Genomic DNA, 21,147 nt, shown 5'->3' with positions numbered 1-21,147 from the left:
CATCCCTGTGCCTTTTTCTCTAAAAAGTTTACTCCTGCAGAGTGCAATTACGATATTGGTAATTGAGAGTTGTTGGCTATAAAAATGGCGTTCGAGGAGCGGAGGCACTGGTTGGAAAGAGCAAATCATCCAATCACAGTTTATACTGATCACAAGAATTTACAGTATATTGAGGGGGCTAAAAGGCTTAATCCCAGACAGGCTCGAAGGGCACTATTTTTTACTCGATTCAATTTTGTAATTACTTAAAAACCTGGAACCAAGAATGTAAAGGCCGATGCTCTATCTAGACAAGACAAGACAAATAACATTTATATCGCGCTTTTCTCCTGGCGGACTCAAAGCGCCAGAGCTGCAGCCACTAGGATGCGCTCTATAGGCAGTAGCAGTGTTAGGGAGACTTGCCTAAGGTCTCCTACTGAATAGGTGCTGGCTTACTGAACAGGCAGAGCCAAGATTCGAACCCTGGTCTCCTGTGTCAGAGGCAGAGCCCTTAAAGAGACACTGAAGCGAGACTAAATCTCGCTTCAGCTCTCATATATAGCAGGGGCACATGTGCCCCTGCTAAAACGCCGCTATCCCGCGGCTAAACGGGGGTCCCTTCACCCCCACCCCACCCCCCGCAAAAGTTGGTCGCCAGGTTGGTTGTAGAATTTCTCTTCCTGGAGGCAGGGCTAATGGCTGCAGCCCTGCCTCTCAGCGCGTCTATCAGACGCGCATCGCCGCCTCTCCCCCGCCCCTCTCAGTGAAGGAAGACTGAGAGGGGCGGGGAGAGGTGGAGATACGCATCTGACAGACGCGCGTGGGGCAGGGCTGCGGCGGCTAGCCCTGCCCCAATGCGGAAGCGCTCCCCCGCATTACGGAGGGGATTTGGGGGGACAGGGACCCCCGTTAAGCCGCGGGATAGCGGTGGTTTAGCAGGGGCACAAGTGCCCCTGCTATATATATGAGGTCTGAAGCGAGATCTATTCTCGCTTCAGACTCTCTTTAACACCATCCAACTTGAGCTTTGCGGGACGTTTCCCCTAAGGAGATTATACCTATGCAATGCGTTCTGGCCGCCACTTACATGCAGGAATTTCCAGATTAAGTTGAGACTTTACAACCCTTCCAACAGAACAGGCCCCAGGAGACACCCCCGGGTCTTTATTTTGTACCATTACATTTACGTTTACAGACACTGCAGATGTTTCATGATTCTAAGCTGGCAGGACACTCTGGGGAGGTTAAAACACTGAATCTGTTATCACGCCATGTATGGTGGCTCTCAATCAATAAAGATTGTAAAGCTTTTGTTGCAGCTTGTCCTATTTGTGCTAGAAGTAAAGTGTCCCGGACTGCCCCCCGGGGTCATCTCATGCCTCTACCTATCCCATCCAGACCTTGGTCTCATCTCTCAATGGATTTTGTGGTGGATTTGCCGCTTTCTGGTGGTAAAAAGGGGATTTGGGTAATTGTTGACCGGTTCAGTAAGATGGCACATTTTGTGCCGTTGCCCGGGTTGCCCTCTGCTCAGGAGTTGGCTAGACTGTTCATCATACATATATTCCGAAATACATGTTATTCCCGAGAACATTGTATCTGAGGGGGGGGGTCCAATTGGTTTCTCGGTTCTGGCGTGATTTTTGTGAATTGGTAGGCATCAAATTATCCTTCTCTTTTGGGTTTCACCCCAAGACTAATGGGCAGACAGAGAGAACCAATCAATCATTAGAACAGTATCTAAGATGTTTTGTCTCAGACTGTCAGCAGGCATGCTCGAATGTACCCAAATTCGATTCCAGTACATTCGAATTCGGGTCCGGGTCAGGGGAAATTCGGCCGCGAATTCGTGATTTAAAACCTGCCGAATTTAAGGGTTAATAACAAAGCCCCCTTAAAGGCCAGAATCACCAAATGTGCAGGTTATGTTAAGAAGAAAAGTGGGAGCAAGGGGAACATTTTTTTTTTCAAAAGACCTTATACTTTTTGAGAAAATCGATGTTAAAAGATCAAAGAAAAAAACGATACATTTAAATGCCGGTCAATGACAGATCGTGGGAAATATTTCACAGCAGTTAATAGCAAAGACCCCTTACATCCTAGCAACACCACATTTGCAGGTTATGTTAAAAAGATAGTGGGAAACAATATTTAAAAAAAATAAATAAAAAATGTTTATTTTTGGGGATGTTCTGAGTGTGGGAAATCTGAAAAAAATGGCGTTGGGTCCCCTCTTCTGAGCCTCTGTAACCCCTTGTCCCCCATGCAGGCTGGGAGAGCCAGAATGCGGAGCCCCGGCCGACTGGGGCTTCGCACCCTGAGCTATACCAGCTCACATGGTCCATGGTATGGGGGGGCTCCGGGGGGAGGGGTGGCCAAGCCATGGATAAGGGGCTCTTCCCCACCTCCGGTGTCCCAGGAGGAGGTGGGGGCAACGACTCCCTGGGGGGGTTCATGGTGGCATCTGGGAGTCCCCTTTAAGAAGGGGACCCCAGATGCCCAGATTCTAGTGTAACTATTTCAACTAATGTACCCTTCTTAAACTTGAAGATTGTATACAAATGTAAGCAGAGTGGCGTAGTGGAAGTGTGCTGGGCCCATAATCCAGAGGTTGATGGATCGAGACCATCCTCTGCTAGGCATGATTTTATTTTTGCACCTCGCTTTATCGGATGGGCAAAACGGTTTCCATAGCCCTGTAAGAGAAAGTGTAATAATAAGGGCCCTGCCGTAACAAAGATATTACAGTAGCTAAGACTACTCCTGGGCCTTTCTTGTAGTTGAAGAGATGAGTGATCTGTGACACCACACTTAAAAAAAAAAAAAAAAAAAAAAAAAAAACAGCAAACAGAGAAGCTTCCCCATATTGGAGCATTGGATTTGGTAAAGTCTTAAGCCAATGTGTTGTAAGACACAAGTAAGCTTTAGGTTAGCAGGAATGGTTGCATGGCCACCTAGCTTTTCATCCTTCCCACCCTTGCCCTGGAATCTTCCAGACTTCAAATTGCTGTCCTTTGCTGTGTGTGTTACACCAGCAGCCTCCAGGGGGGGCACATGATCTTTCTGAAGTCTTGAATTGAAGCCTGTAAGCAGTATCACCATGTGTCCCACTGCTTTCATCTAGAAAATTAGGCAAATAAGCAAGCTCATTTTTCTCTTGGGTATATTGCAATGGTACATGCTAGGCTGGCTTCAGCATGTAGTGTTGGTGGTATAGTGGTGAGCATAGCTGCCTTCCAAGCAGTTGACCTGGGTTCGATTCCTGGCCAATGTATGTGAGCTTGCTTTTAACATCCTACAAATCCCTGGAAGACAAGATCCGAGGAGGAGGAGGAGAGGGAAAGAAGAGAGATTTTTGTTTCTGCCGGAATGGAAATTGCAGTACTCGGATTCGGATATCCGGGTATACAGCCAGAAATCCGGATATTGCTATGTGCTATGTGGATTTCAGCCTAGGTATCCGGAATCCGAATCCGGTTGGATAGTGCTAAAAAGTTCGGATATCCGGGTTACCCGGATATCCGGAATCCGGATGAGCAGCTGCTCTCCACCACTGCAGGAGGCTTCAGAAGTCTTTGGGAACTTGAGTGCACCCATAAATGGGCAGCTCCATACTGCGCATGTGCGATCACATTCTCTCTCGTGCTCACACATGTGCAGTACAGACCCGCCCATCTTTGGGAGCACTCGGGCTACCGGAAACTTCCGAAGCCTCCTGCGGTGGGGGATTCAGACTGTGGCGACATTGCTGGAATGAGGGGACCAGGAGAGGAACAAGTAAGCCCTATAGGACCCACAGCCTTCCCCCTTATTAGCTATCTGGGTTTTTTCCCCAGTTGACATTAGCTTTAATTGTACTCAATCTGAGTGTAGGGACTATTCAATGTCACATTTCCATAAAATCCTCCGTGAGGCAAAAGCAGCTGTCATTGGATAAGTTCCTTGTTAAGCCACCAGATAGCAATGGCTCTGTTATAGGACCTATTTCTGCTAGATCTGCATCAGTTTCTCTGGATCCAGATTCCTGGATGTGGCTATAGAATATCATTGTGTGGGAAACAATGCATGATGCAGAAACCTGCAACACGCCTTCCATGTGTTTAGTGGACACTGGCCGATAGGCTTACATTGGAGTCAGTGTTTCTGTATGTGGCTATAGAATATCATTGTATGGGAAACAATGCATGATGCAGAAACCTGCAACACGCCTGCCATGTGTTTAGTGGAAACTGGTCCATAGGCTTACATTGGAGTCAGTGTTTCTGGATGTGGCTATAGAATATCATTGTATGGGAAACGGGTGCACGATGCAGAAACCTGCAACACGCCTTCCATGTGTTTAGTGGACACCTCCCCATAGGCTTACATTGGAGTCAGTGTTTCTGGATGTGGCTATAGAATATCATTGTATGAGAAACGGGTGCACAATGCAGAAATCTGCAACACGCCTTCCATGTGTTTAGTGGACACCTTCCCATAGGCTTACATTGGAGTCAGTGTTTCTGGAGGTGGCTATAGGATATAATTGTATGGGAAACGGGTGCACAATGCAGAAATCTGCAACACGCCTGCCATGTGTTTAGTGGAAACTGGCCCATAGGCTTACATTGGAGTCAGTGTTTCTGGATGTGGCTATAGAATATCATTGTATGGGAAACGGATGCACAATGCAGAAATCTGCAACAGGCCCTCCATGTGTTTAGTGGACACTGGCCCATAGGCTTACATTGGAGTCAGTGTTTCTGGATGTGGCTATAGAATATCATTGTATGGGAAACGGATGCATGATGCAGAAATCTGCAACACGCCTGCCATGTGTTTAGTGGACACTGGCTCATAGGCTTACATTGGAGTCAGTGTTTCTGGATGTGGCTATAGAATATCATTGTATGTGAAACGGATGCACAATGCAGAAATCTGCAAAAGGCCTTCCATGTGTTTAGTGGACACTGGCCCATAGGCTTACATTGGAGTCAGTGTTTCTGCACTCAGAATTAGCGTGTAGTGGCTGCAGGCCCAGAGTGAAAGTCTTGTTTGCATTTTTACTTTAGACAGTACAGTGCTTTGTATTAAATATTTTCCTATAACTGTTATTGGATTGTGGAACAAATCATCTGAGTTTCCATTAACCACCCTAGCATTACGGACGTCCATGAACGCCGGGGTGGATAGCTCTGGCTAGGAGCTGTCTTTTTTTTACAATTTTTTTTAAACATGTAGCTAGCACTTTGCTAGCACCATGTTGTATCCAATAGCCACCGCTTCCCGCCGATCCCCGCCGCGAAAGAGGGCCCCCCTGACCCTCAGCGCAGCCTGGCCAATCACCGCCAGGCTGCGCTATGGGGTGGATCGGGACTCCCCCTGACGTCATGATGTCGATGACGTAGATGACATCATTCTGATCATTGCCATGGCGATGAGGGAAGCCCTAACAGGAAATCCCGTTCAGAGCGGGATTTCCTGTTGGTTTTGATTACCGGCGGCGATCAGAGGGGTGGGAGGGATGGCGCAGGGATGGGGCAATCATGTAGCTAGCACTAGGCTAGCTACATGATTAAAAAAAAAGGTTAAAAAAAACACCCGCGGCGGAGCGCCGCAAAAAAACTAAACACCAGGGTGGTTAATCTTTATGGGGAAATTTGCATTGATATGAATGCTATGGATTACAGCGTGTTTCCCGCACACAGCCCCGTTACTAGGGGCGTATGACCAGTGTGGATGCCCTGAGAGCTGAGGGAGGGGAGGGGGAGCTGTGATGGAGGGGGAGCTGCAGCTGTGGGGAAGGTGGCCCGACCTCTCCCTCCCTTCCTCTCCCCGGCCCGCCCTCCATGCTCCCTCGTCCGCTGCAGAGTGAGCGCAGCAGGAAGCGCTGTATACAGCGACTCACAGTCCTGTGTTCCAATCACTGATCACTTGCCCCTGGTCTCCTCCTCTGCATAGCTGCGGTATACACACTATACTTCCTGTTTAGAGGAGGAGACCAGTGGCAAGTGATCGGCGATTAGAACGCAGGACAGTGAGTTGCTGTATACAGTGCTTCCTGCTGTGCTCTCTCTGCAGCGGAGGGGGGAGCATGGAGGGCAGCCCCAGGGAGAAGTCCGGCCGCACTCCTAACAGCTGACTCACCCCTCCATTATGGTGGGGGCGGGGGGGGGACACCTACCTATCTAACCTATACTGGGGGCTCCTACCTATCTAACCTATACTGGGGGCTCCTACCTATCTAACCTATACTGAGGGCACCTACCTATCTAACCTGTACTGGGGGCACCTACCTATCTAACCTATACTGGGGGCTCCTACCTATCTAACCTATACTGGGGGCTCCTACCTATCTAACCTATACTGAGGGCACCTACCTATCTAACCTGTACTGGGGGCACCTACCTATCTAACCTATACTGGGGGCTCCTACCTATCCAACCTATACTGGGGGCACCTACCTATCTAACCTATACTGGGGGCACCTACCTATCTAACCTGTACTGGGGGCCCCTACCTATCTAGCCTAAACTGGGGGCACCTACCTATCTAACCTAAGTTGCGGGCACCTAATTAGCTAACCTATACTAGGGGCACCTACCGATCTAACCTATACTGGGGACACCTACCCATCTAACCTGTACTGGGGGTTCCTACCTATTTTAGCTATACTGGGGGCACCTACCTATCTTACCTATACTGGGGTCACCTACCTATCCAACTTATACTGGAGGCACCTACCTATCTTACCTATACTGGGGACACCTACCTATCTAACCTATACTGTTGGCACCTACCTAGATAGCCTATACTGGTGGCAACTATACTGGCTACCTATACTGGAGGCACCTACCTAACTAACCTATACTGGGGGCACCTATCTATCTAACCTATGCTGGGGGCACCTATCTATCTAACCTATGCTGGGGGCAACTATTCTGGCTACCGATATTGGAGGCACCTACCTAGCTAACCTGTACCGGGGGCACCTGACTATCTAACCTATACTGGAAGCAACTATACTGGCTACCTATACTGGAGGCACCTACCTGGCTAACCTATACTGAGGGCAATTATACTGGGGCACCTATTCCTGGCTACCTATACTGGGGGGACCTATAGCTGGCTACCTATACTGGGGCCCCTATGCCTGGCTACCCATACTGGGGGGACCTATAGCTGGCTACCTATACTGAGTGCAACTAGACCTGGCTAACCTATACTGCAGGCACCTATACCTGGCTGCATGGGAGGGGGCGATGGCACAATATTTACACCCTCGCCCTGGGTGCATTTTAGCCTAGAATAGGCCCTGCCTGAACAAATTATGCTCACAAACTAAGGCTCCACTGTATGTATGTTTGGTTGGTATAGACTGAGCATGTGTCAGATATGACATCAGATGTGTGACACTTTGAAACCAAAATGCCAGCCATGTAGTTCTAGTTGTATTTGACTGCTGTGCAGGGGGCACAGGAGGGGGGAGCATGGAGAGGGAGGAAGGAATGGAAAGGATATCGGCCTTATGTCTGTCATCCATCTTGTTCACAACAGCCATTTTGTTTCTCCTATCACCCATTTTAAATTACAGATATACATATATATTGAAAGCATGTCTATTGCTCCAGCTTCAGGTTTTCATATCAGCTTAGTTTTTCTCTTTGTAGTTGTTTACTGCAGGAGTTCTGTGAGGCAGGAAACTGCAAGGCTTACGTTGTCCTACTTCAGTGATCAGCAAACTTGTCTCTCCAGCTGTTAAGGAACTACAAGTCCCACAATGCATTTGCCTTTATGAATCATGACTGTGGCTGTCAGAATCCCGCAATCACGCAATGCATGTACATCAGCAAAACAACACATGGGCACCGATGCAGTAGCAATTTGGTTTTAATCCTCTTGTGATAAAAGTTGAATAGTTGCAGCAGTACAGTTCACATAACATAAATGCGATACATCACCATTCCAGATGACCCACACACAGTTAGCCCACGGATGATCCAACAATTGTTTCACACCTCACTGGTGCTTGTTCACGGATACTGTGGCTTACATGGCGGCTATGTGAAAACACGCCACGCAATGCTTCGGTCGTGTATAAATACACGCCTCCGTTCAGCCATCTCCTCTCATTAGCCAGGGTATCGGGAGCAGCGCCCCTCCTCCTCGCCGACGTGACGTGCTACTCCGGCGCACACAGACGTCACTACGGGGAGCGACTGGAACCTGGAAGCTCTAAGGCAAAGGTATTACTCCGCCTGCAGTGTCACCTAGGTAACGGGCAAAACTGCCTGAATACTGCGTGTCACGCAACCCTCCACAATACGCGGCCGGCTGCAATGACGCACACCATCCATAGGGGTCAGCTGGCTCCCAGTATCCCGGAACAATGAGCTGACAAGCCGAACACTCCATACTCAAACTATTTAAAGGGGTAGCATCAGATAATGCACATTAGACAATTGGGTATCATAGTTTAAATACATAAGCAAGAGCAATGAATGTAAAAATGCAAAACTACAACAGTGGCTTACAGTTCCCACCCCCATTTCCCCCACATAGAAAACTAACCCCCCACAATTTACTTCTCTAAGAAGTAAAGACTCCCGCAATGCATTGTGGGGCTTGTCACTGCACTGTCCTAGTTCAGGTAAGCTTTTCTGATAAACGGCTCACCAAATATTCTGGGCACGCTGCCAGCACAGGAAATAGCTTAACCACAGCAGCGCACCTGCATACCGTTTCCTTTACTTCTATCACTCCTTTTCCTCTGTACAAGTCATATTGCATCTTACAAATCATGCTCTTATTTTATGTATAAGTCTCTGCAATATCTGTATACTGAAGTCTATGCCATTTATGTATTTACACATGAGTAAGTAATTGCATTGTACATCATAGTAAGTATAATGAGGGCTGTTCCATGCCCAGATAAACAGTCTGTTTATTTGCACCATCCTGTGTGTTATTTGCTATGAGCAGACTCCTGGTGCAGCAGAGGTCGAGGCTGAACCCCTGACCAGGCCTTGGGTGGTCTTACAAGGGTCCACTTCCTTTCACAATGATGTCAGCCCCCCTCCTCACTTCTTCCCAGATAAAGAAATGCCCAAACCCACTAGGTACGTTGTTGGCAATAGGAGCCTTTGCCTGCCATACTGTACTAGGCATGTGCTTGGCAGGCAAAAGGTTAAACATCAGTTATGTCTGAGATGTTTTTCCCTGTCTTATTGTAAAGGTAGCCATACACTGATCCATTATGAGGCAAGGTGCCTATTCAATCGATCCCTCACTGATACCAATCAGATTCTGATGTATTCCTTCCACACACGGCACATTGATGCTTAATAGATTCCAGCATGAAATGTATAAAAAATCAGACTTCAGCATTACACTGTTCAATGTAGTGCAACGCTATGGCCGCCTGCCCCGCCCCCAACCCACAGTCATTTTCTGTCATGCCTAATCAATATTTCCCATCAGTGTTAGGAAAAAATCATTTACATACCTCCTGACTTTAGGAAGCAGCAAAAAGGGAAACTAAGCTTCGCCCCATCACACCTTTAGCCACACCCTAATGTTGCATGTGGTGTGCGCCCTCCCTAAAAAGAAACTAAGCTCCGCCCCTGTCACACCTTTAGCCACACCCTAATGTTACATGTGGTGTGCGCCCTCCCTATACAGTTCTGTGGTGTCCCTCCTCATTATATCTTCCCTGGAAGTGTTTAGTGCCCCCCAATACGGCTTCCCTGGTGGTCCAGGTCAAGCCCCCTCCCCATTACAGCTTTCCTGGTGGCCTAGGACTACCCCCCTCCCTCCCCATTACAGCTTCCCTGGTGGCCTAGGGCTACCCCCATCCCCATTACAGCTTCCCTGGTGGCCTAGGGCTACCCCCTCCCCATTACAGCTTCCCTGGTGGTCTAGGGCTACCCCCTCTCCATTACAGCTTCCCTGGTGGTCGAAGGCTACCTCCCCCCCTCCCCATTACAGCTTCCCTGGTGGTCTAGGGCTACCCCCCTCCCCATTACAGCTTCCCTGGTGGTCTAGGGCTACCCTCCTCCCCATTACAGCTTCCCTGGTGGTCTAGGGCTACCCCCCTCCCCATTACAGCTTCCCTGGTGGTCTAGGGCTACCCCCCTTCCCATTACAGCTTCCCTAGTGCTCTAGGGCTACGCCCCTCCCCATTACAGCTTCCCTGGTTGTCTAGGGCTACCCCCATCCCCATTACAGCTTCCCTGGTGGTCTAGGGCTACCCCCTCCCCATTACAGCTTCCCTGGTGGTCTAGGGCTAACCCCCTCCCTTTCTATTGCTCTCTGCAGCTCTGGCGCACCAAGGGAAAAACACAAAATAAATGTTCGGTTCTTCTCTTGTCTAGCAGTGTTGCTGCTCCTATGGATGAAGTCCACAGCTGCTGACACGTGATGGTGAATGTAAGGGACATATGAACGGCTCCCACTCACTGACCCAGAAGGAGACAGCTTTCCCACACCAGTTACCTGATATCATCTATAACTGAAGTGTTACTAGCTGACACAGCTGTCTCCAGAGGTCTCTCACCTTACATCTCCATCCAGAGAGCAGCAGCCTCTGACTTGTATAAGGGGTACAGCATTCCCCTCACCCCATCACTCCCCCGCTATTTTTACATGTATGTGTGAAGCTTTTTTATATATGGGTGTCACTAAATGAGTTAGTTTTGCATGTTGCACTTTAGTGCTGTTATGAGTTAATCTGCTAAATAAAATATACTTTGCATGCACCTAATAGCCAATTATCCTTTGTGTTCGTTCTTCTATCTTGTGAACACCGATGACAGCGTACACAGAAGGGAACAGTGTCACACAGTCTGGGGTCTCTGCTGATCAGTTCCACCTACCTGATCATGCTGGGGGATGGTGGGGTCTTCCTGTGGCCAATCCCAGGAATAAAGAGGACCTGTACAAGTCTCTGGCGGGTTTCTGTTACTGGATACATCTGTAGGAAACACACACACTGACTGAATACATTGTCTCTACGTGATTATCAGATGATGGGTGATCTAGGTGGACAATCCTGGGAATAAAGAGGACCTGTACATCTCTCTGGTGGGTTTCTGTTACTGGATACATCTGTAGGAAACACACACACTGACTGAATACATTGTCTATATGTGATTATCAGATGATGAGGGGGATCTAGGTGGATATTCCTGGGAATAAAGAGGACCTGTACATCTCTCTGGTGGGTTTCTGTTACTGGATACATCTGTAGGAAACACACACACTGACTGAATACATTTTCTCTATGTGATTATCAGATGATGGGTGATCTAAGTGGGCAATCCTGGGAATAAAGAGGACCTGTACATCTCTCTGGTGGGTTTCTGTTACTGGATACATCTGTAGAAAACACACACACTGACTGAATACATTGTCTCTATGTGTTTATCAGATGATGGGGGATCTAGGTGGACAAACCTGGGAATAAAGAGGACCTGTACATCTCTCTGGTGGGTTTCTGTTACTGGATACATCTGTAGGAAACACACACACTGACTGAATACATTGTCTCTATGTGATTATCAGATGATGGGGGATCTAGGTGGACAATCCTGGGAATAAAGAGGACCTGTACATCTCTCTGGTGGATTTCTGTTACTGGATACATCTGTAGGAAACACACACACTGACTGAATACATTGTCTCTATGTGATTATCAGATGATGGGGGATCTAGGTGGACAGTCCTGGGAATAAAGAGGACCTGTACATCTCTCTGGTGGGTTTCTGTTACTGGATACACCTGTAGGAAACGCACACACTGACTGAATACATTGTCTCTATGTGATTATCAGATGATGGGGGATCTAGGTGGACAATCCTGGGAATAAAGAGGACCTGTTCATCTCTCTGGTGGGTTTCTGTTACTGGATACATCTGTAGGAAACACACACACTGATTGAATACATTGTCTCTATGTGTTTATCAGATGATGGGGGATCTAGGTGGACAATCCCAGGAATAAAGAGGACCTGTTCATCTCTCTGGTGGGTTTCTGTTACTGGATACATCTGTAGGAAACACACACACTGACTGAATACATTGTCTCTATGTGTTTCTCAGATGATGGGGGATCTAGGTGGACAATCCCGGGAATAAAGAGGACCTGTACATCTCTCTGGTGGGTTTCTGTTACTGGATACATCTGTAGGAAACACACACACTGACTGAATACATTGTCTCTATGTGATTATCAGATGATGAGGGGGATCTAGGTGGATAATCCTGGGAATAAAGAGGACCTGTACATCTCTCTGGTGGGTTTCTGTTACTGGACACATCGTAGGAAACACACACACTGACTGAATGCATTGACTTTATGTGTATCAGATGATGGGGGATCTAGGTGGACCCCAAGTACTGCTCTCTGCTTTGTTATAAATGAAAGTCTCCTCTTACCCGGTGATGTGAGGGGCGGCTGATTCTCCATCATGGCGTCCATGTAGAGGTCCTGGTGCTCTTCTATATACTGCCACTCCTCCATGGAGAAACAGATGTTGAAATCCTGATACCTTATAGGAATCTGACACAAAAAATGAAACAGTCACCACCCAGACATGTCCCTTGCTGTTACTGGATAATGTCCCATGATTCCCAGCATCACTCACCTCTTCTGTCAGCAGCTCAATCATCTTCCTGGTGACTTCCAGAATCTTCTGCTTGTGTCCCTCAGATATCAGGGAGTGAAGTGGGGGCACTGCAATTGTCATGTGATCACCATATTTCACTGGAGGAAAACTCTGTATAGAAAGACCAACATTGATGTCACATGACCTTCCAGAATACTCCTCACCTCGCCAGTCAGGTGTATATTTTATTAAGATATATGTTACATCATGTGACCTCCCAGAACCCTCCTCACCTCTTCAGTCAGCAGACAGATGATCTCCAGGGTGAGGTTGAATATCCTCTCGGTCATGTGACTCTGGTCCTCCTCCATCCTCAGTGATGTGGTCATGTGACTCTGGTCCTCCTCCATCCTCAGTGATGTGGTCATGTGACTCTGGTCCTCCTCCATCCTCAGTGATGTGGTCATGTGACTGTGGTCCTCCTCCATCCTCAGTGATGTGGTCATGTGACCCTGGTCCTCCTCCATCCTCAGTGATGTGGTCATGTGATCGGTACAGGATGCTGCTGCTTGGGATAGATAATAAGGGGAGGATAATCTGGGTAATACAGTTACAATATATTTCCAGTAAGCGCCTCCACAGCAATGCTACAGGAAATCCTCCAGCAAGAGCAGAAGACTGTCCCCCACACGGAATCACATTCCCCGATTGCGTGCTGCAGTAGTGTGATCAAGCCTGTGGGGCATTAAATGGGCTCCCCTTGCCTCTCACAATCCCTCTGGGTATCAGGGATACACTCAATGCCAGGCCTATATGCATGCAATGCTCTCCTCCCAGCCGTCTCTCCAATCCAGGGTAGAATCAATGCTTTATGAAACCTCACTAGTAAGCAAGAAACTCCTCTGCCTGTTTCCTCACCCACTAGAAACTCCCCCTCTCTATCTGGCCAGCCACTCTGACTTCCCCTTTCTGATGACTCAGGGCTGGTGCAGACCAGAAGAGCTTTTCTGAGTGCTTTGTGATTTTAAAAGCACCTGCTAATGTTATCCTATGTGTGCACACTGGTGCCATGGGATTTTGTAAAAATCCCCATAGCATTGCAATAGGAAGAGCTATTCAAATCACTAGCATTTAAAAAGCTCTTGTCGTGTGCAGCAGCCCTCACTCTGACTTCCCCTTTCTGCTTCAGAGGAACAGCGCCTTTCTACACTGATCTCTAAAGCTCATCTCCACTACCTTTCCCCGGGACCCTATTCCCTCTCATCTTATCCCTCAGCTCTCCTCACTACCTGTGCCCTGGACCCTATTCCCTCTCATCCCTCAGCTCTCCTCACTACCTGTGCCCTGGACCCTATTCCCTCTTATCCCTCAGCTCTCCTCACTACCTGTGCCCTGGACCCTATTCCCTCTAATCCCTCAGCTCTCCTCACTACCTGTGCCCTGGACCCTATTCCCTCTCATCCCTCAGCTCTCCTCACTACCTGTGCCCTGGACCCTATTCCCTCTCACCCCTCAGCTCTCCTCACTACCTGTGCCCTGGGCCCTATTCCCTCTTATCCCTCAGCTCTCCTCACTACCTGTGCCCTGGACCCTATTCCCTCCAATACCTCAGCTCTCCTCACTACCTGTGCCCTGGACCCTATTCCCTCTCATCCCTCAGCTCTCCTCACTACCTGTGCTCTGGACCCTATTCCCTCTCATCTTATCCCCCAGCTCTCCTCACTACCTGTGCCCTGTACCCTATTCCCTCTCATCCCTTTGCTCTCCTCACTACCTGTGCCCTGGACCCTATTCCCTCTCATCTTATCCCTCAGCTCTCCTCACTACCTGTGCCCTGGACCCTATTCCCTCTCATCCCTCAGCTCTCCTCACTACCTGTGCCCTGGACCCTATTCCCTCTCATCTCACCCCTCAGCTCTCCTCACTACCTGTGCCCTGGACCCTATTCCCTCTCATCTTATCCCTCAGCTCTCCTCACTACCTGTGCCCTGGACCATATTCCCTTTCATCTTATCCCTCAGCTCTCCTCACTACCTGTGCCCTGGGCCCTATTCCCTCTCATCTTATCCCTCAGCTCTCCTCACTACCTGTGCCCTGGGCCCTATTCCCTCTCATCCCTCAGCTCTCCTCACTACCTGTGCCCTGGACCCTATTCCCTCTCATCTTATCCCTCAGCTCTCCTCACTACGTGTGCCCTGGACCCTATTCCCTCTCATCCCTCAGCTCTCCTCACTACCTGTACCCTGGACCCTATTCCCTCTCATCTCACCCCTCAGCTCTCCTCACTACCTGTGCCCTGGACCCTATTCCCTCTCATCTTATCCCTCAGCTCTCCTCACTACCTGTGCCCTGGACTCTATTCCCTCTCATCCCTCAGCTCTCCTCACTACCTGTGCCCTGGGCCCTATTCCCTCTTATCCCTCAGCTCTCCTCATTACCTGTGCCCTGGACCCTATTCCCTCTCATCTTATCCCTCAGCTCTCCTCACTACCTGTGCCCTGGGCCCTATTCCCTCTCATCTTATCCCTCAGCTCTCCTCACTACCTGTGCCCTGGACCCTATTCCCTCTCATCTTATCCCTCAGCTCTCCTCACTACCTGTGCCCTGGACCCTATTCCCTCTCATCTTATCCCTCAGCTCTCCTCACTACCTGTGCCCTGGACCCCATTCCCTCTCATCTTATCCCTCAGCTCTCCTCACTACCTGTGCCCTGGTCCCTATTTCCTCTCATCTTATCCCTCAGCTCTCCTCACTACCTGTGCCCTGGGCCCTATTCCCTCTCATCTTATCCCTCAGCTCTCCTCACCACCTGTGCCCTGGACCCTATTCCCTACTATCTTATCCCTCAGCTCTCCTCACTACCTGTGCCCTGGACCATATTCCCTTTCATCTTATCCCTCAGCTCTCCTCACTACCTGTGCCCTGGACCCTATTCCCTCTTATCTTATCGCTCAGCTCTCCTCACTACCTGTGCCCTGGGCCCTATTCCCTCTCATCTTATCCCTCAGCTCTCCTCACTACCTGTGCCCTGGACCCTATTCCCTCTCCTCTTATCCCTCAGCTCTCCTCACTACCTGTGCCCTGGGCCCTATTCCCTCTCATCCCTCAGCTCTCCTCACTACCTGTGCCCTGGACCATATTCCCTTTCATCTTATCCCTCAGCTCTCCTCACTACCTGTGCCCTGGGCCCTATTCCCTCTCATCTTATCCCTCAGCTCTCCTCACTACCTGTGCCCTGGGCCCTATTCCTTCTCATCCCTCAGCTCTCCTCACTACCTGTGCCCTGGACCCTATTCCCTCTCATCTTATCCCTCAGCTCTCCTCACTACCTGTGCCCTGGGCCCTATTCCCTCTCATCTTATCCCTCAGCTCTCCTCACTACCTGTGCCCTGGGCCCTATTCCCTCTCATCCCTCAGCTCTCCTCACTACCTGTGCCCTGGACCCTATTCCCTCTCATACCTCAGCTCTCCTCACTACCTGTGCTCTGGACTCTATTCCCTCTCATCTTATCCCTCAGCTCTCCTCACTACCTGTGCCCTGGACCCTATTCCCTCTCATCTTATCCCTCAGCTCTCCTCACTACCTGTGCCCTGGGCCCTATTCCCTCTCATCTCATCCCTCAGCTCTCCTCACTACCTGTGCCCTGGACCCTATTCCCTCTCATCTTATCCCTCAGCTCTCCTCACTACCTGTGCCCTGGACCCTATTCCCTCTCATCTTATCCCTCAGCTCTCCTCACTACCTGTGCCCTGGGCCCTATTCCCTCTCATCTCATCCCTCAGCTCTCCTCACTACCTGTGCCCTGGTCCCTATTTCCTCTCATCTTATCCCTCAGCTCTCCTCACTACCTGTGCCCTGGACCCCATTCCCTCTCATCTTATCCCTCAGCTCTCCTCACTACCTGTGCCCTGGGCCCTATTCCCTCTCATCTTATCCCTCAGCTCTCCTCACCACCTATGCCCTGGACCCTATTCCCTACTATCTTATCCCTCAGCTCTCCTCACTACCTGTGCCCTGGACCCTATCCCCTCTCATCTTATCCCTCAGCTCTCCTCACTACCTGTGCCCTGGGCCCTACTCCCTCACATCTTATCCCTCAGCTCCCCTCACTACCTGTGCCCTGGACCCTATTCCCTCTCATCTTATCCCTCAGCTCTCCTCACTACCTGTGCCCTGGACCCTATTCCCTCTCATCCCTCAGCTCTCCTCACTACCTGTACCCTGGACCCTATTCCCTCTCATCTTATCCCTCAGCTCTCCTCACTACCTGTGCCCTGGACCCTATTCCCTCTCATCTTATCCCTCAGCTCTCCTCACTACCTGTGCCCCGGACCCTATTCCCTCTTATCCCTCAGCCCTCCTCACTACCTGTGCCCTGGACCCTATTCCCTCTCATCTTATCCCTCAGCTCTCCTCACTACCTGTGCCCCGGACCCTATTCCCTCTTATCCCTCAGCTCTCCTCACTACCTGTGCCCCGGACCCTATTCCCTCTCATCTTATCTCTCAGCTCTCCTCACTACCTGTGCCCTGGGCCCTATTCCCTCTCATCTTATCCCTCAGCTCTCCTCACTACCTGTGCCCCGGACCCTATTCCCTCTCATCTTATCTCTCAGCTCTCCTCACTACCTGTGCCCTGGACCCTATTCCCTCTCATCCCTCAGCTCTCCTCACTACCTGTGCCCTGGACCCTATTCCCTCTCATCTTATCCCTCAGCCCTCCTCACTACCTGTGCCCTGGTCCCTATTCCCTCTCATCTTATCCCTCAGCTCTCCTCACTACCTGTGCCCCGGACCCTATTCCCTCTCATCTTATCTCTCAGCTCTCCTCACTACCTGTGCCCTGGGCCCTATTCCCTCACATCTTATCCCTCAGCTCTCCTCACTACCTGTGCCCTGGACCCTATTCCCTCTCATCCCTCAGCTCTCCTCACTACCTGTGCCATGGACCCTATTCCCTCTCATCTTATCCCTCAGCTCTCCTCACCACCTGTGCCCTGTACACTATTCCCTCTCATCTTATCCCTCAGCTCTCCTCACTACCTGTGCCCTGGGCCCTATTCCCTCTCATCTTATCCCTCAGCTCTCCTCACTACCTGTGCCCTGGACCCTATTCCCTCTCATCTTATCCCTCAGCTCTCCTCACTACCTGTGCCCTGGATCCTATTCCCTCTCATACCTCAGCTCTCCTCACTACCTGTGCTCTGGACTCTATTCCCTCTCATCTTATCCCTCAGCTCTCCTCACTACCTGTGCCCTGGACCCTATTCTCTCTCCTCTTATCCCTCAGCTCTCCTCACTACCTGTGCCCTGGACCCTATTCCCTCTCATCTTACCCCTCAGCCATCCTCACTACCTGTGCCCTGGACCCTATTCCCTCTCATCTTATCCCTCAGCTCTCCTCACTACCTGTGCCCTGGACCCTATTCCCTCTCATCCCTCAGCTCTCCTCACTACCTGTGCCCTGGACCCTATTCCCTCTTATCCCTCAGCTCTCCTCACTACCTGTGCCCTGGACCCTATTCCCTCTCATCTTATCCCCCAGCTCTCCTCACTACCTGTGCCCTGGGCCCTATTCCCTCTCATCTTATCCCTCAGCTCTCCTCACTACCTGTGCCCTGGACCCTATTCCCTCTCATCTTATCCCTCAGCTCTCCTCACTACCTGTGCCCTGGGCCCTATTCCCTCTCATCTTATCCCTCAGCTCTCCTCACTACCTGTGCCCTGGGCCCTATTCCCTCTCATCCCTCAGCTCTCCTCACTACCTGTGCCCTGGACCCTATTCCCTCTCATACCTCAGCTCTCCTCACTACCTGTGCTCTGGACTCTATTCCCTCTCATCTTATCCCTCAGCTCTCCTCACTACCTGTGCCCTGGACCCTATTCCCTCTCATCTTATCCCTCAGCTCTCCTCACTACCTGTGCCCTGGGCCCTATTCCCTCTCATCTTATCCCTCAGCTCTCCTCACTACCTGTGCCCTGGGCCCTATTCCCTCTCATCCCTCAGCTCTCCTCACTACCTGTGCCCTGGACCCTATTCCCTCTCATCTTATCCCTCAGCTCTCCTCACTACCTGTGCCCTGGATCCTATTCCCTCTCATACCTCAGCTCTCCTCACTACCTGTGCTCTGGACTCTATTCCCTCTCATCTTATCCCTCAGCTCTCCTCACTACCTGTGCCCTGGACCCTATTCTCTCTCCTCTTATCCCTCAGCTCTCCTCGCTACCTGTGCCCTGGACCCTATTCCCTCTCATCTTACCCCTCAGCCATCCTCACTACCTGTGCCCTGGACCCTATTCCCTCTCATCTTATCCCTCAGCTCTCCTCACTACCTGTGCCCTGGACCCTATTCCCTCTCATCCCTCAGCTCTCCTCACTACCTGTGCCCTGGACCCTATTCCCTCTTATCCCTCAGCTCTCCTCACTACCTGTGCCCTGGACCCTATTCCCTCTCATCTTATCCCCCAGCTCTCCTCACTACCTGTGCCCTGGGCCCTATTCCCTCTCATCTTATCCCTCAGCTCTCCTCACTACCTGTGCCCTGGACCCTATTCCCCCTCATCTTGTCCCTCAGCTCTCCTCACTACCTGTGCCCGGGACCCTATTCCCTCTCATACCTCAGCTCTCCTCACTACCTGTGCCCGGGACCGTATTCCCTCTCATCTTATCCCTCAGCTCTCCTCACTACCTGTGCCCGGGACCCTATTCCCTCTTATCCCTCAACTCTCCTCACTACCTGTGCCCTGGACCCTATTCCCTCTTATCCCTCAGCTCTCCTCACTACCTGTACCCTGGACCCTATTCCCTCTCATCTTATCCCTCAGTTCTCCTCACTACCTGTGCCCTGGACCCTATTCCCTCTTATCCCTCAGCTCTCCTCACTACCTGTGCCCTGGACCATATTCCCTTTCATCTTATCCCTCAGCTCTCCTCACTACCTGTGCCCTGGACCCTATTCCCTCTCATCTTATCCCTCAGCTCTCCTCACTACCTGTGCCCTGGGCCCTATTCCCTCTCATCCCTCAGCTCTCCTCACTACCTGTGCCCTGGACCCTATTCCCTCTCATCTTATCCCTCAGCACTCCTCACTACCTGTGCCCTGGACCCTATTCCCTCTCATACCTCAGCTCTCCTCACTACCTGTGCTCTGGACTCTATTCCCTCTCATCTTATCCCTCAGCTCTCCTCACTACCTGTGCCCTGGGCCCTATTCCCTCTTATCCCTCAGCTCTCCTCACTACCTGTGCCCTGGACCCTATTCCCTCTCATCCCTCAGCTCTCCTCACTACCTGTGCCCTATGCCCTATTCCCTCTCATCTTATCCCTCAGTTCTCCTCACTACCTGTACCCTGGACCCTATTCCCTCTTATCCTATCCCTCAGCTCTCCTCACTACCTGTGCCCTGTGCCCTATTCCCTCTCATCTTATCTCTCAGCTCTCCTCACTACCTGTGCCCTGGACCCCATTCCCTCTCATCTTATCCCTCAGCTCTCCTCACTACCTGTGCCCCGGACCCTATTCCCTCTCCTCTTATACCTCAGCTCTCCTCACTACCTGTGCCCTGGACCCTATTCCCTCTCATCCCCCAGCTCTCCTCACTACCTGTGCCCTGGACCCTATTCCCTCTCATCCCCCAGCTCTCCTCACTACCTGTGCCCTAGACCCCATTCCTTCTAATCCCTCTGCTCTCCTCACTACCTGTGCCCTGGACCCTATTCCCTCTAATCCCTCAGCTCTCCTCACTACCTGTGCCCTGGGCCCTATTCCCTCTCCTCTTATCCCTCAGCTCTCCTCACTACCTGTGCCCTGGACTCTATTCCCTCTCATCCCTCAGCTCTCCTCACTATCTGTGCCCTGGTCCCTATTCCCTCTCATCTTATCCCTCAGCTCTCCTCACCACCTGTGCCCAGGACCCTATTCCCTTTCCTCTTATCCCTCATCTCTCCTCACTACCTGTGCCCTGGACCCTATTCCCTCTCATCTTATCCCTCAGCTCTCCTCACTACCTGTGCCCTGGACCCTATTCCCTCTCATCCCTCAGCTCTCCTCACTACCTGTGCCCTGGACCCTATTCCCTCTAATCCCTCAGCTCTCCTCACTACCTGTGCCCTGGACCCTATTCCCTCTAATCCCCCAGCTCTCCTCACTACCTGTGCCCTGGACCCTATTCCCTCTCATCTTATCCCTCAGCTCTCCTCACTACCTGTGCCCGGGACCCCATTCCCTCTAATCCCTCAGCTCTCCTCACTACCTGTGCCCTGAACCCTATTCCCTCTCATCTTATCCCTCAGCTCTCCTCACTACCTGTGCCCTGGACCCCATTCCCTCTAGTCTTATTCCTAAGCTCTCCTCACTACCTGTGCCCTGGACCCTATTCCCTCTTATCCCTCAGCTCTCCTCACTACCTGTGCCCTGGACCCTATACCCTCTTATCCCTCAGCTCTCCTCACAACCTGTGCCCTGGACCCTATTCCCTCTTATCCCTCAGCTCTCCTCACTACCTGTGCCCTGGACCCTATTCCCTCTCCTCCCTCAGCTCTCCTCACTACCTGTGCCCTGGACCCTATTCCCTCTCATCCTA

General features: G+C 50.7%; 1 protein-coding gene and 1 pseudogene across 1 annotated transcript in view; both read right to left on the bottom strand.

Annotated features, from left to right (window-relative positions):
- LOC137537266 (zinc finger protein 208-like) overlaps positions 1-13,414 on the bottom strand; it is a 91,626-nt gene extending 78,212 nt beyond the window's left edge. Inside the window, exons 1-4 of the mRNA XM_068259352.1 lie at positions 12,859-13,414; positions 12,605-12,736; positions 12,396-12,519; positions 10,836-10,933 (exon numbers count right to left, since the gene is read on the bottom strand). Coding sequence (XP_068115453.1) covers positions 10,836-10,933; positions 12,396-12,519; positions 12,605-12,736; positions 12,859-13,110 — 606 coding nt within the window. The 5' untranslated portion in view covers positions 13,111-13,414. The remainder of the gene's footprint in view (positions 1-10,835; positions 10,934-12,395; positions 12,520-12,604; positions 12,737-12,858) is intronic.
- LOC137535541 (zinc finger protein 585A-like) overlaps positions 1-21,147 on the bottom strand; it is a 235,646-nt pseudogene that overhangs the window by 51,230 nt on the left and 163,269 nt on the right.

Source organism: Hyperolius riggenbachi, chromosome 10 (assembly GCF_040937935.1).
Source record: "Hyperolius riggenbachi isolate aHypRig1 chromosome 10, aHypRig1.pri, whole genome shotgun sequence".
Taxonomy (NCBI): domain Eukaryota; kingdom Metazoa; phylum Chordata; class Amphibia; order Anura; family Hyperoliidae; genus Hyperolius; species Hyperolius riggenbachi.
This window is presented reverse-complemented; position numbering and strand designations above follow the sequence as displayed.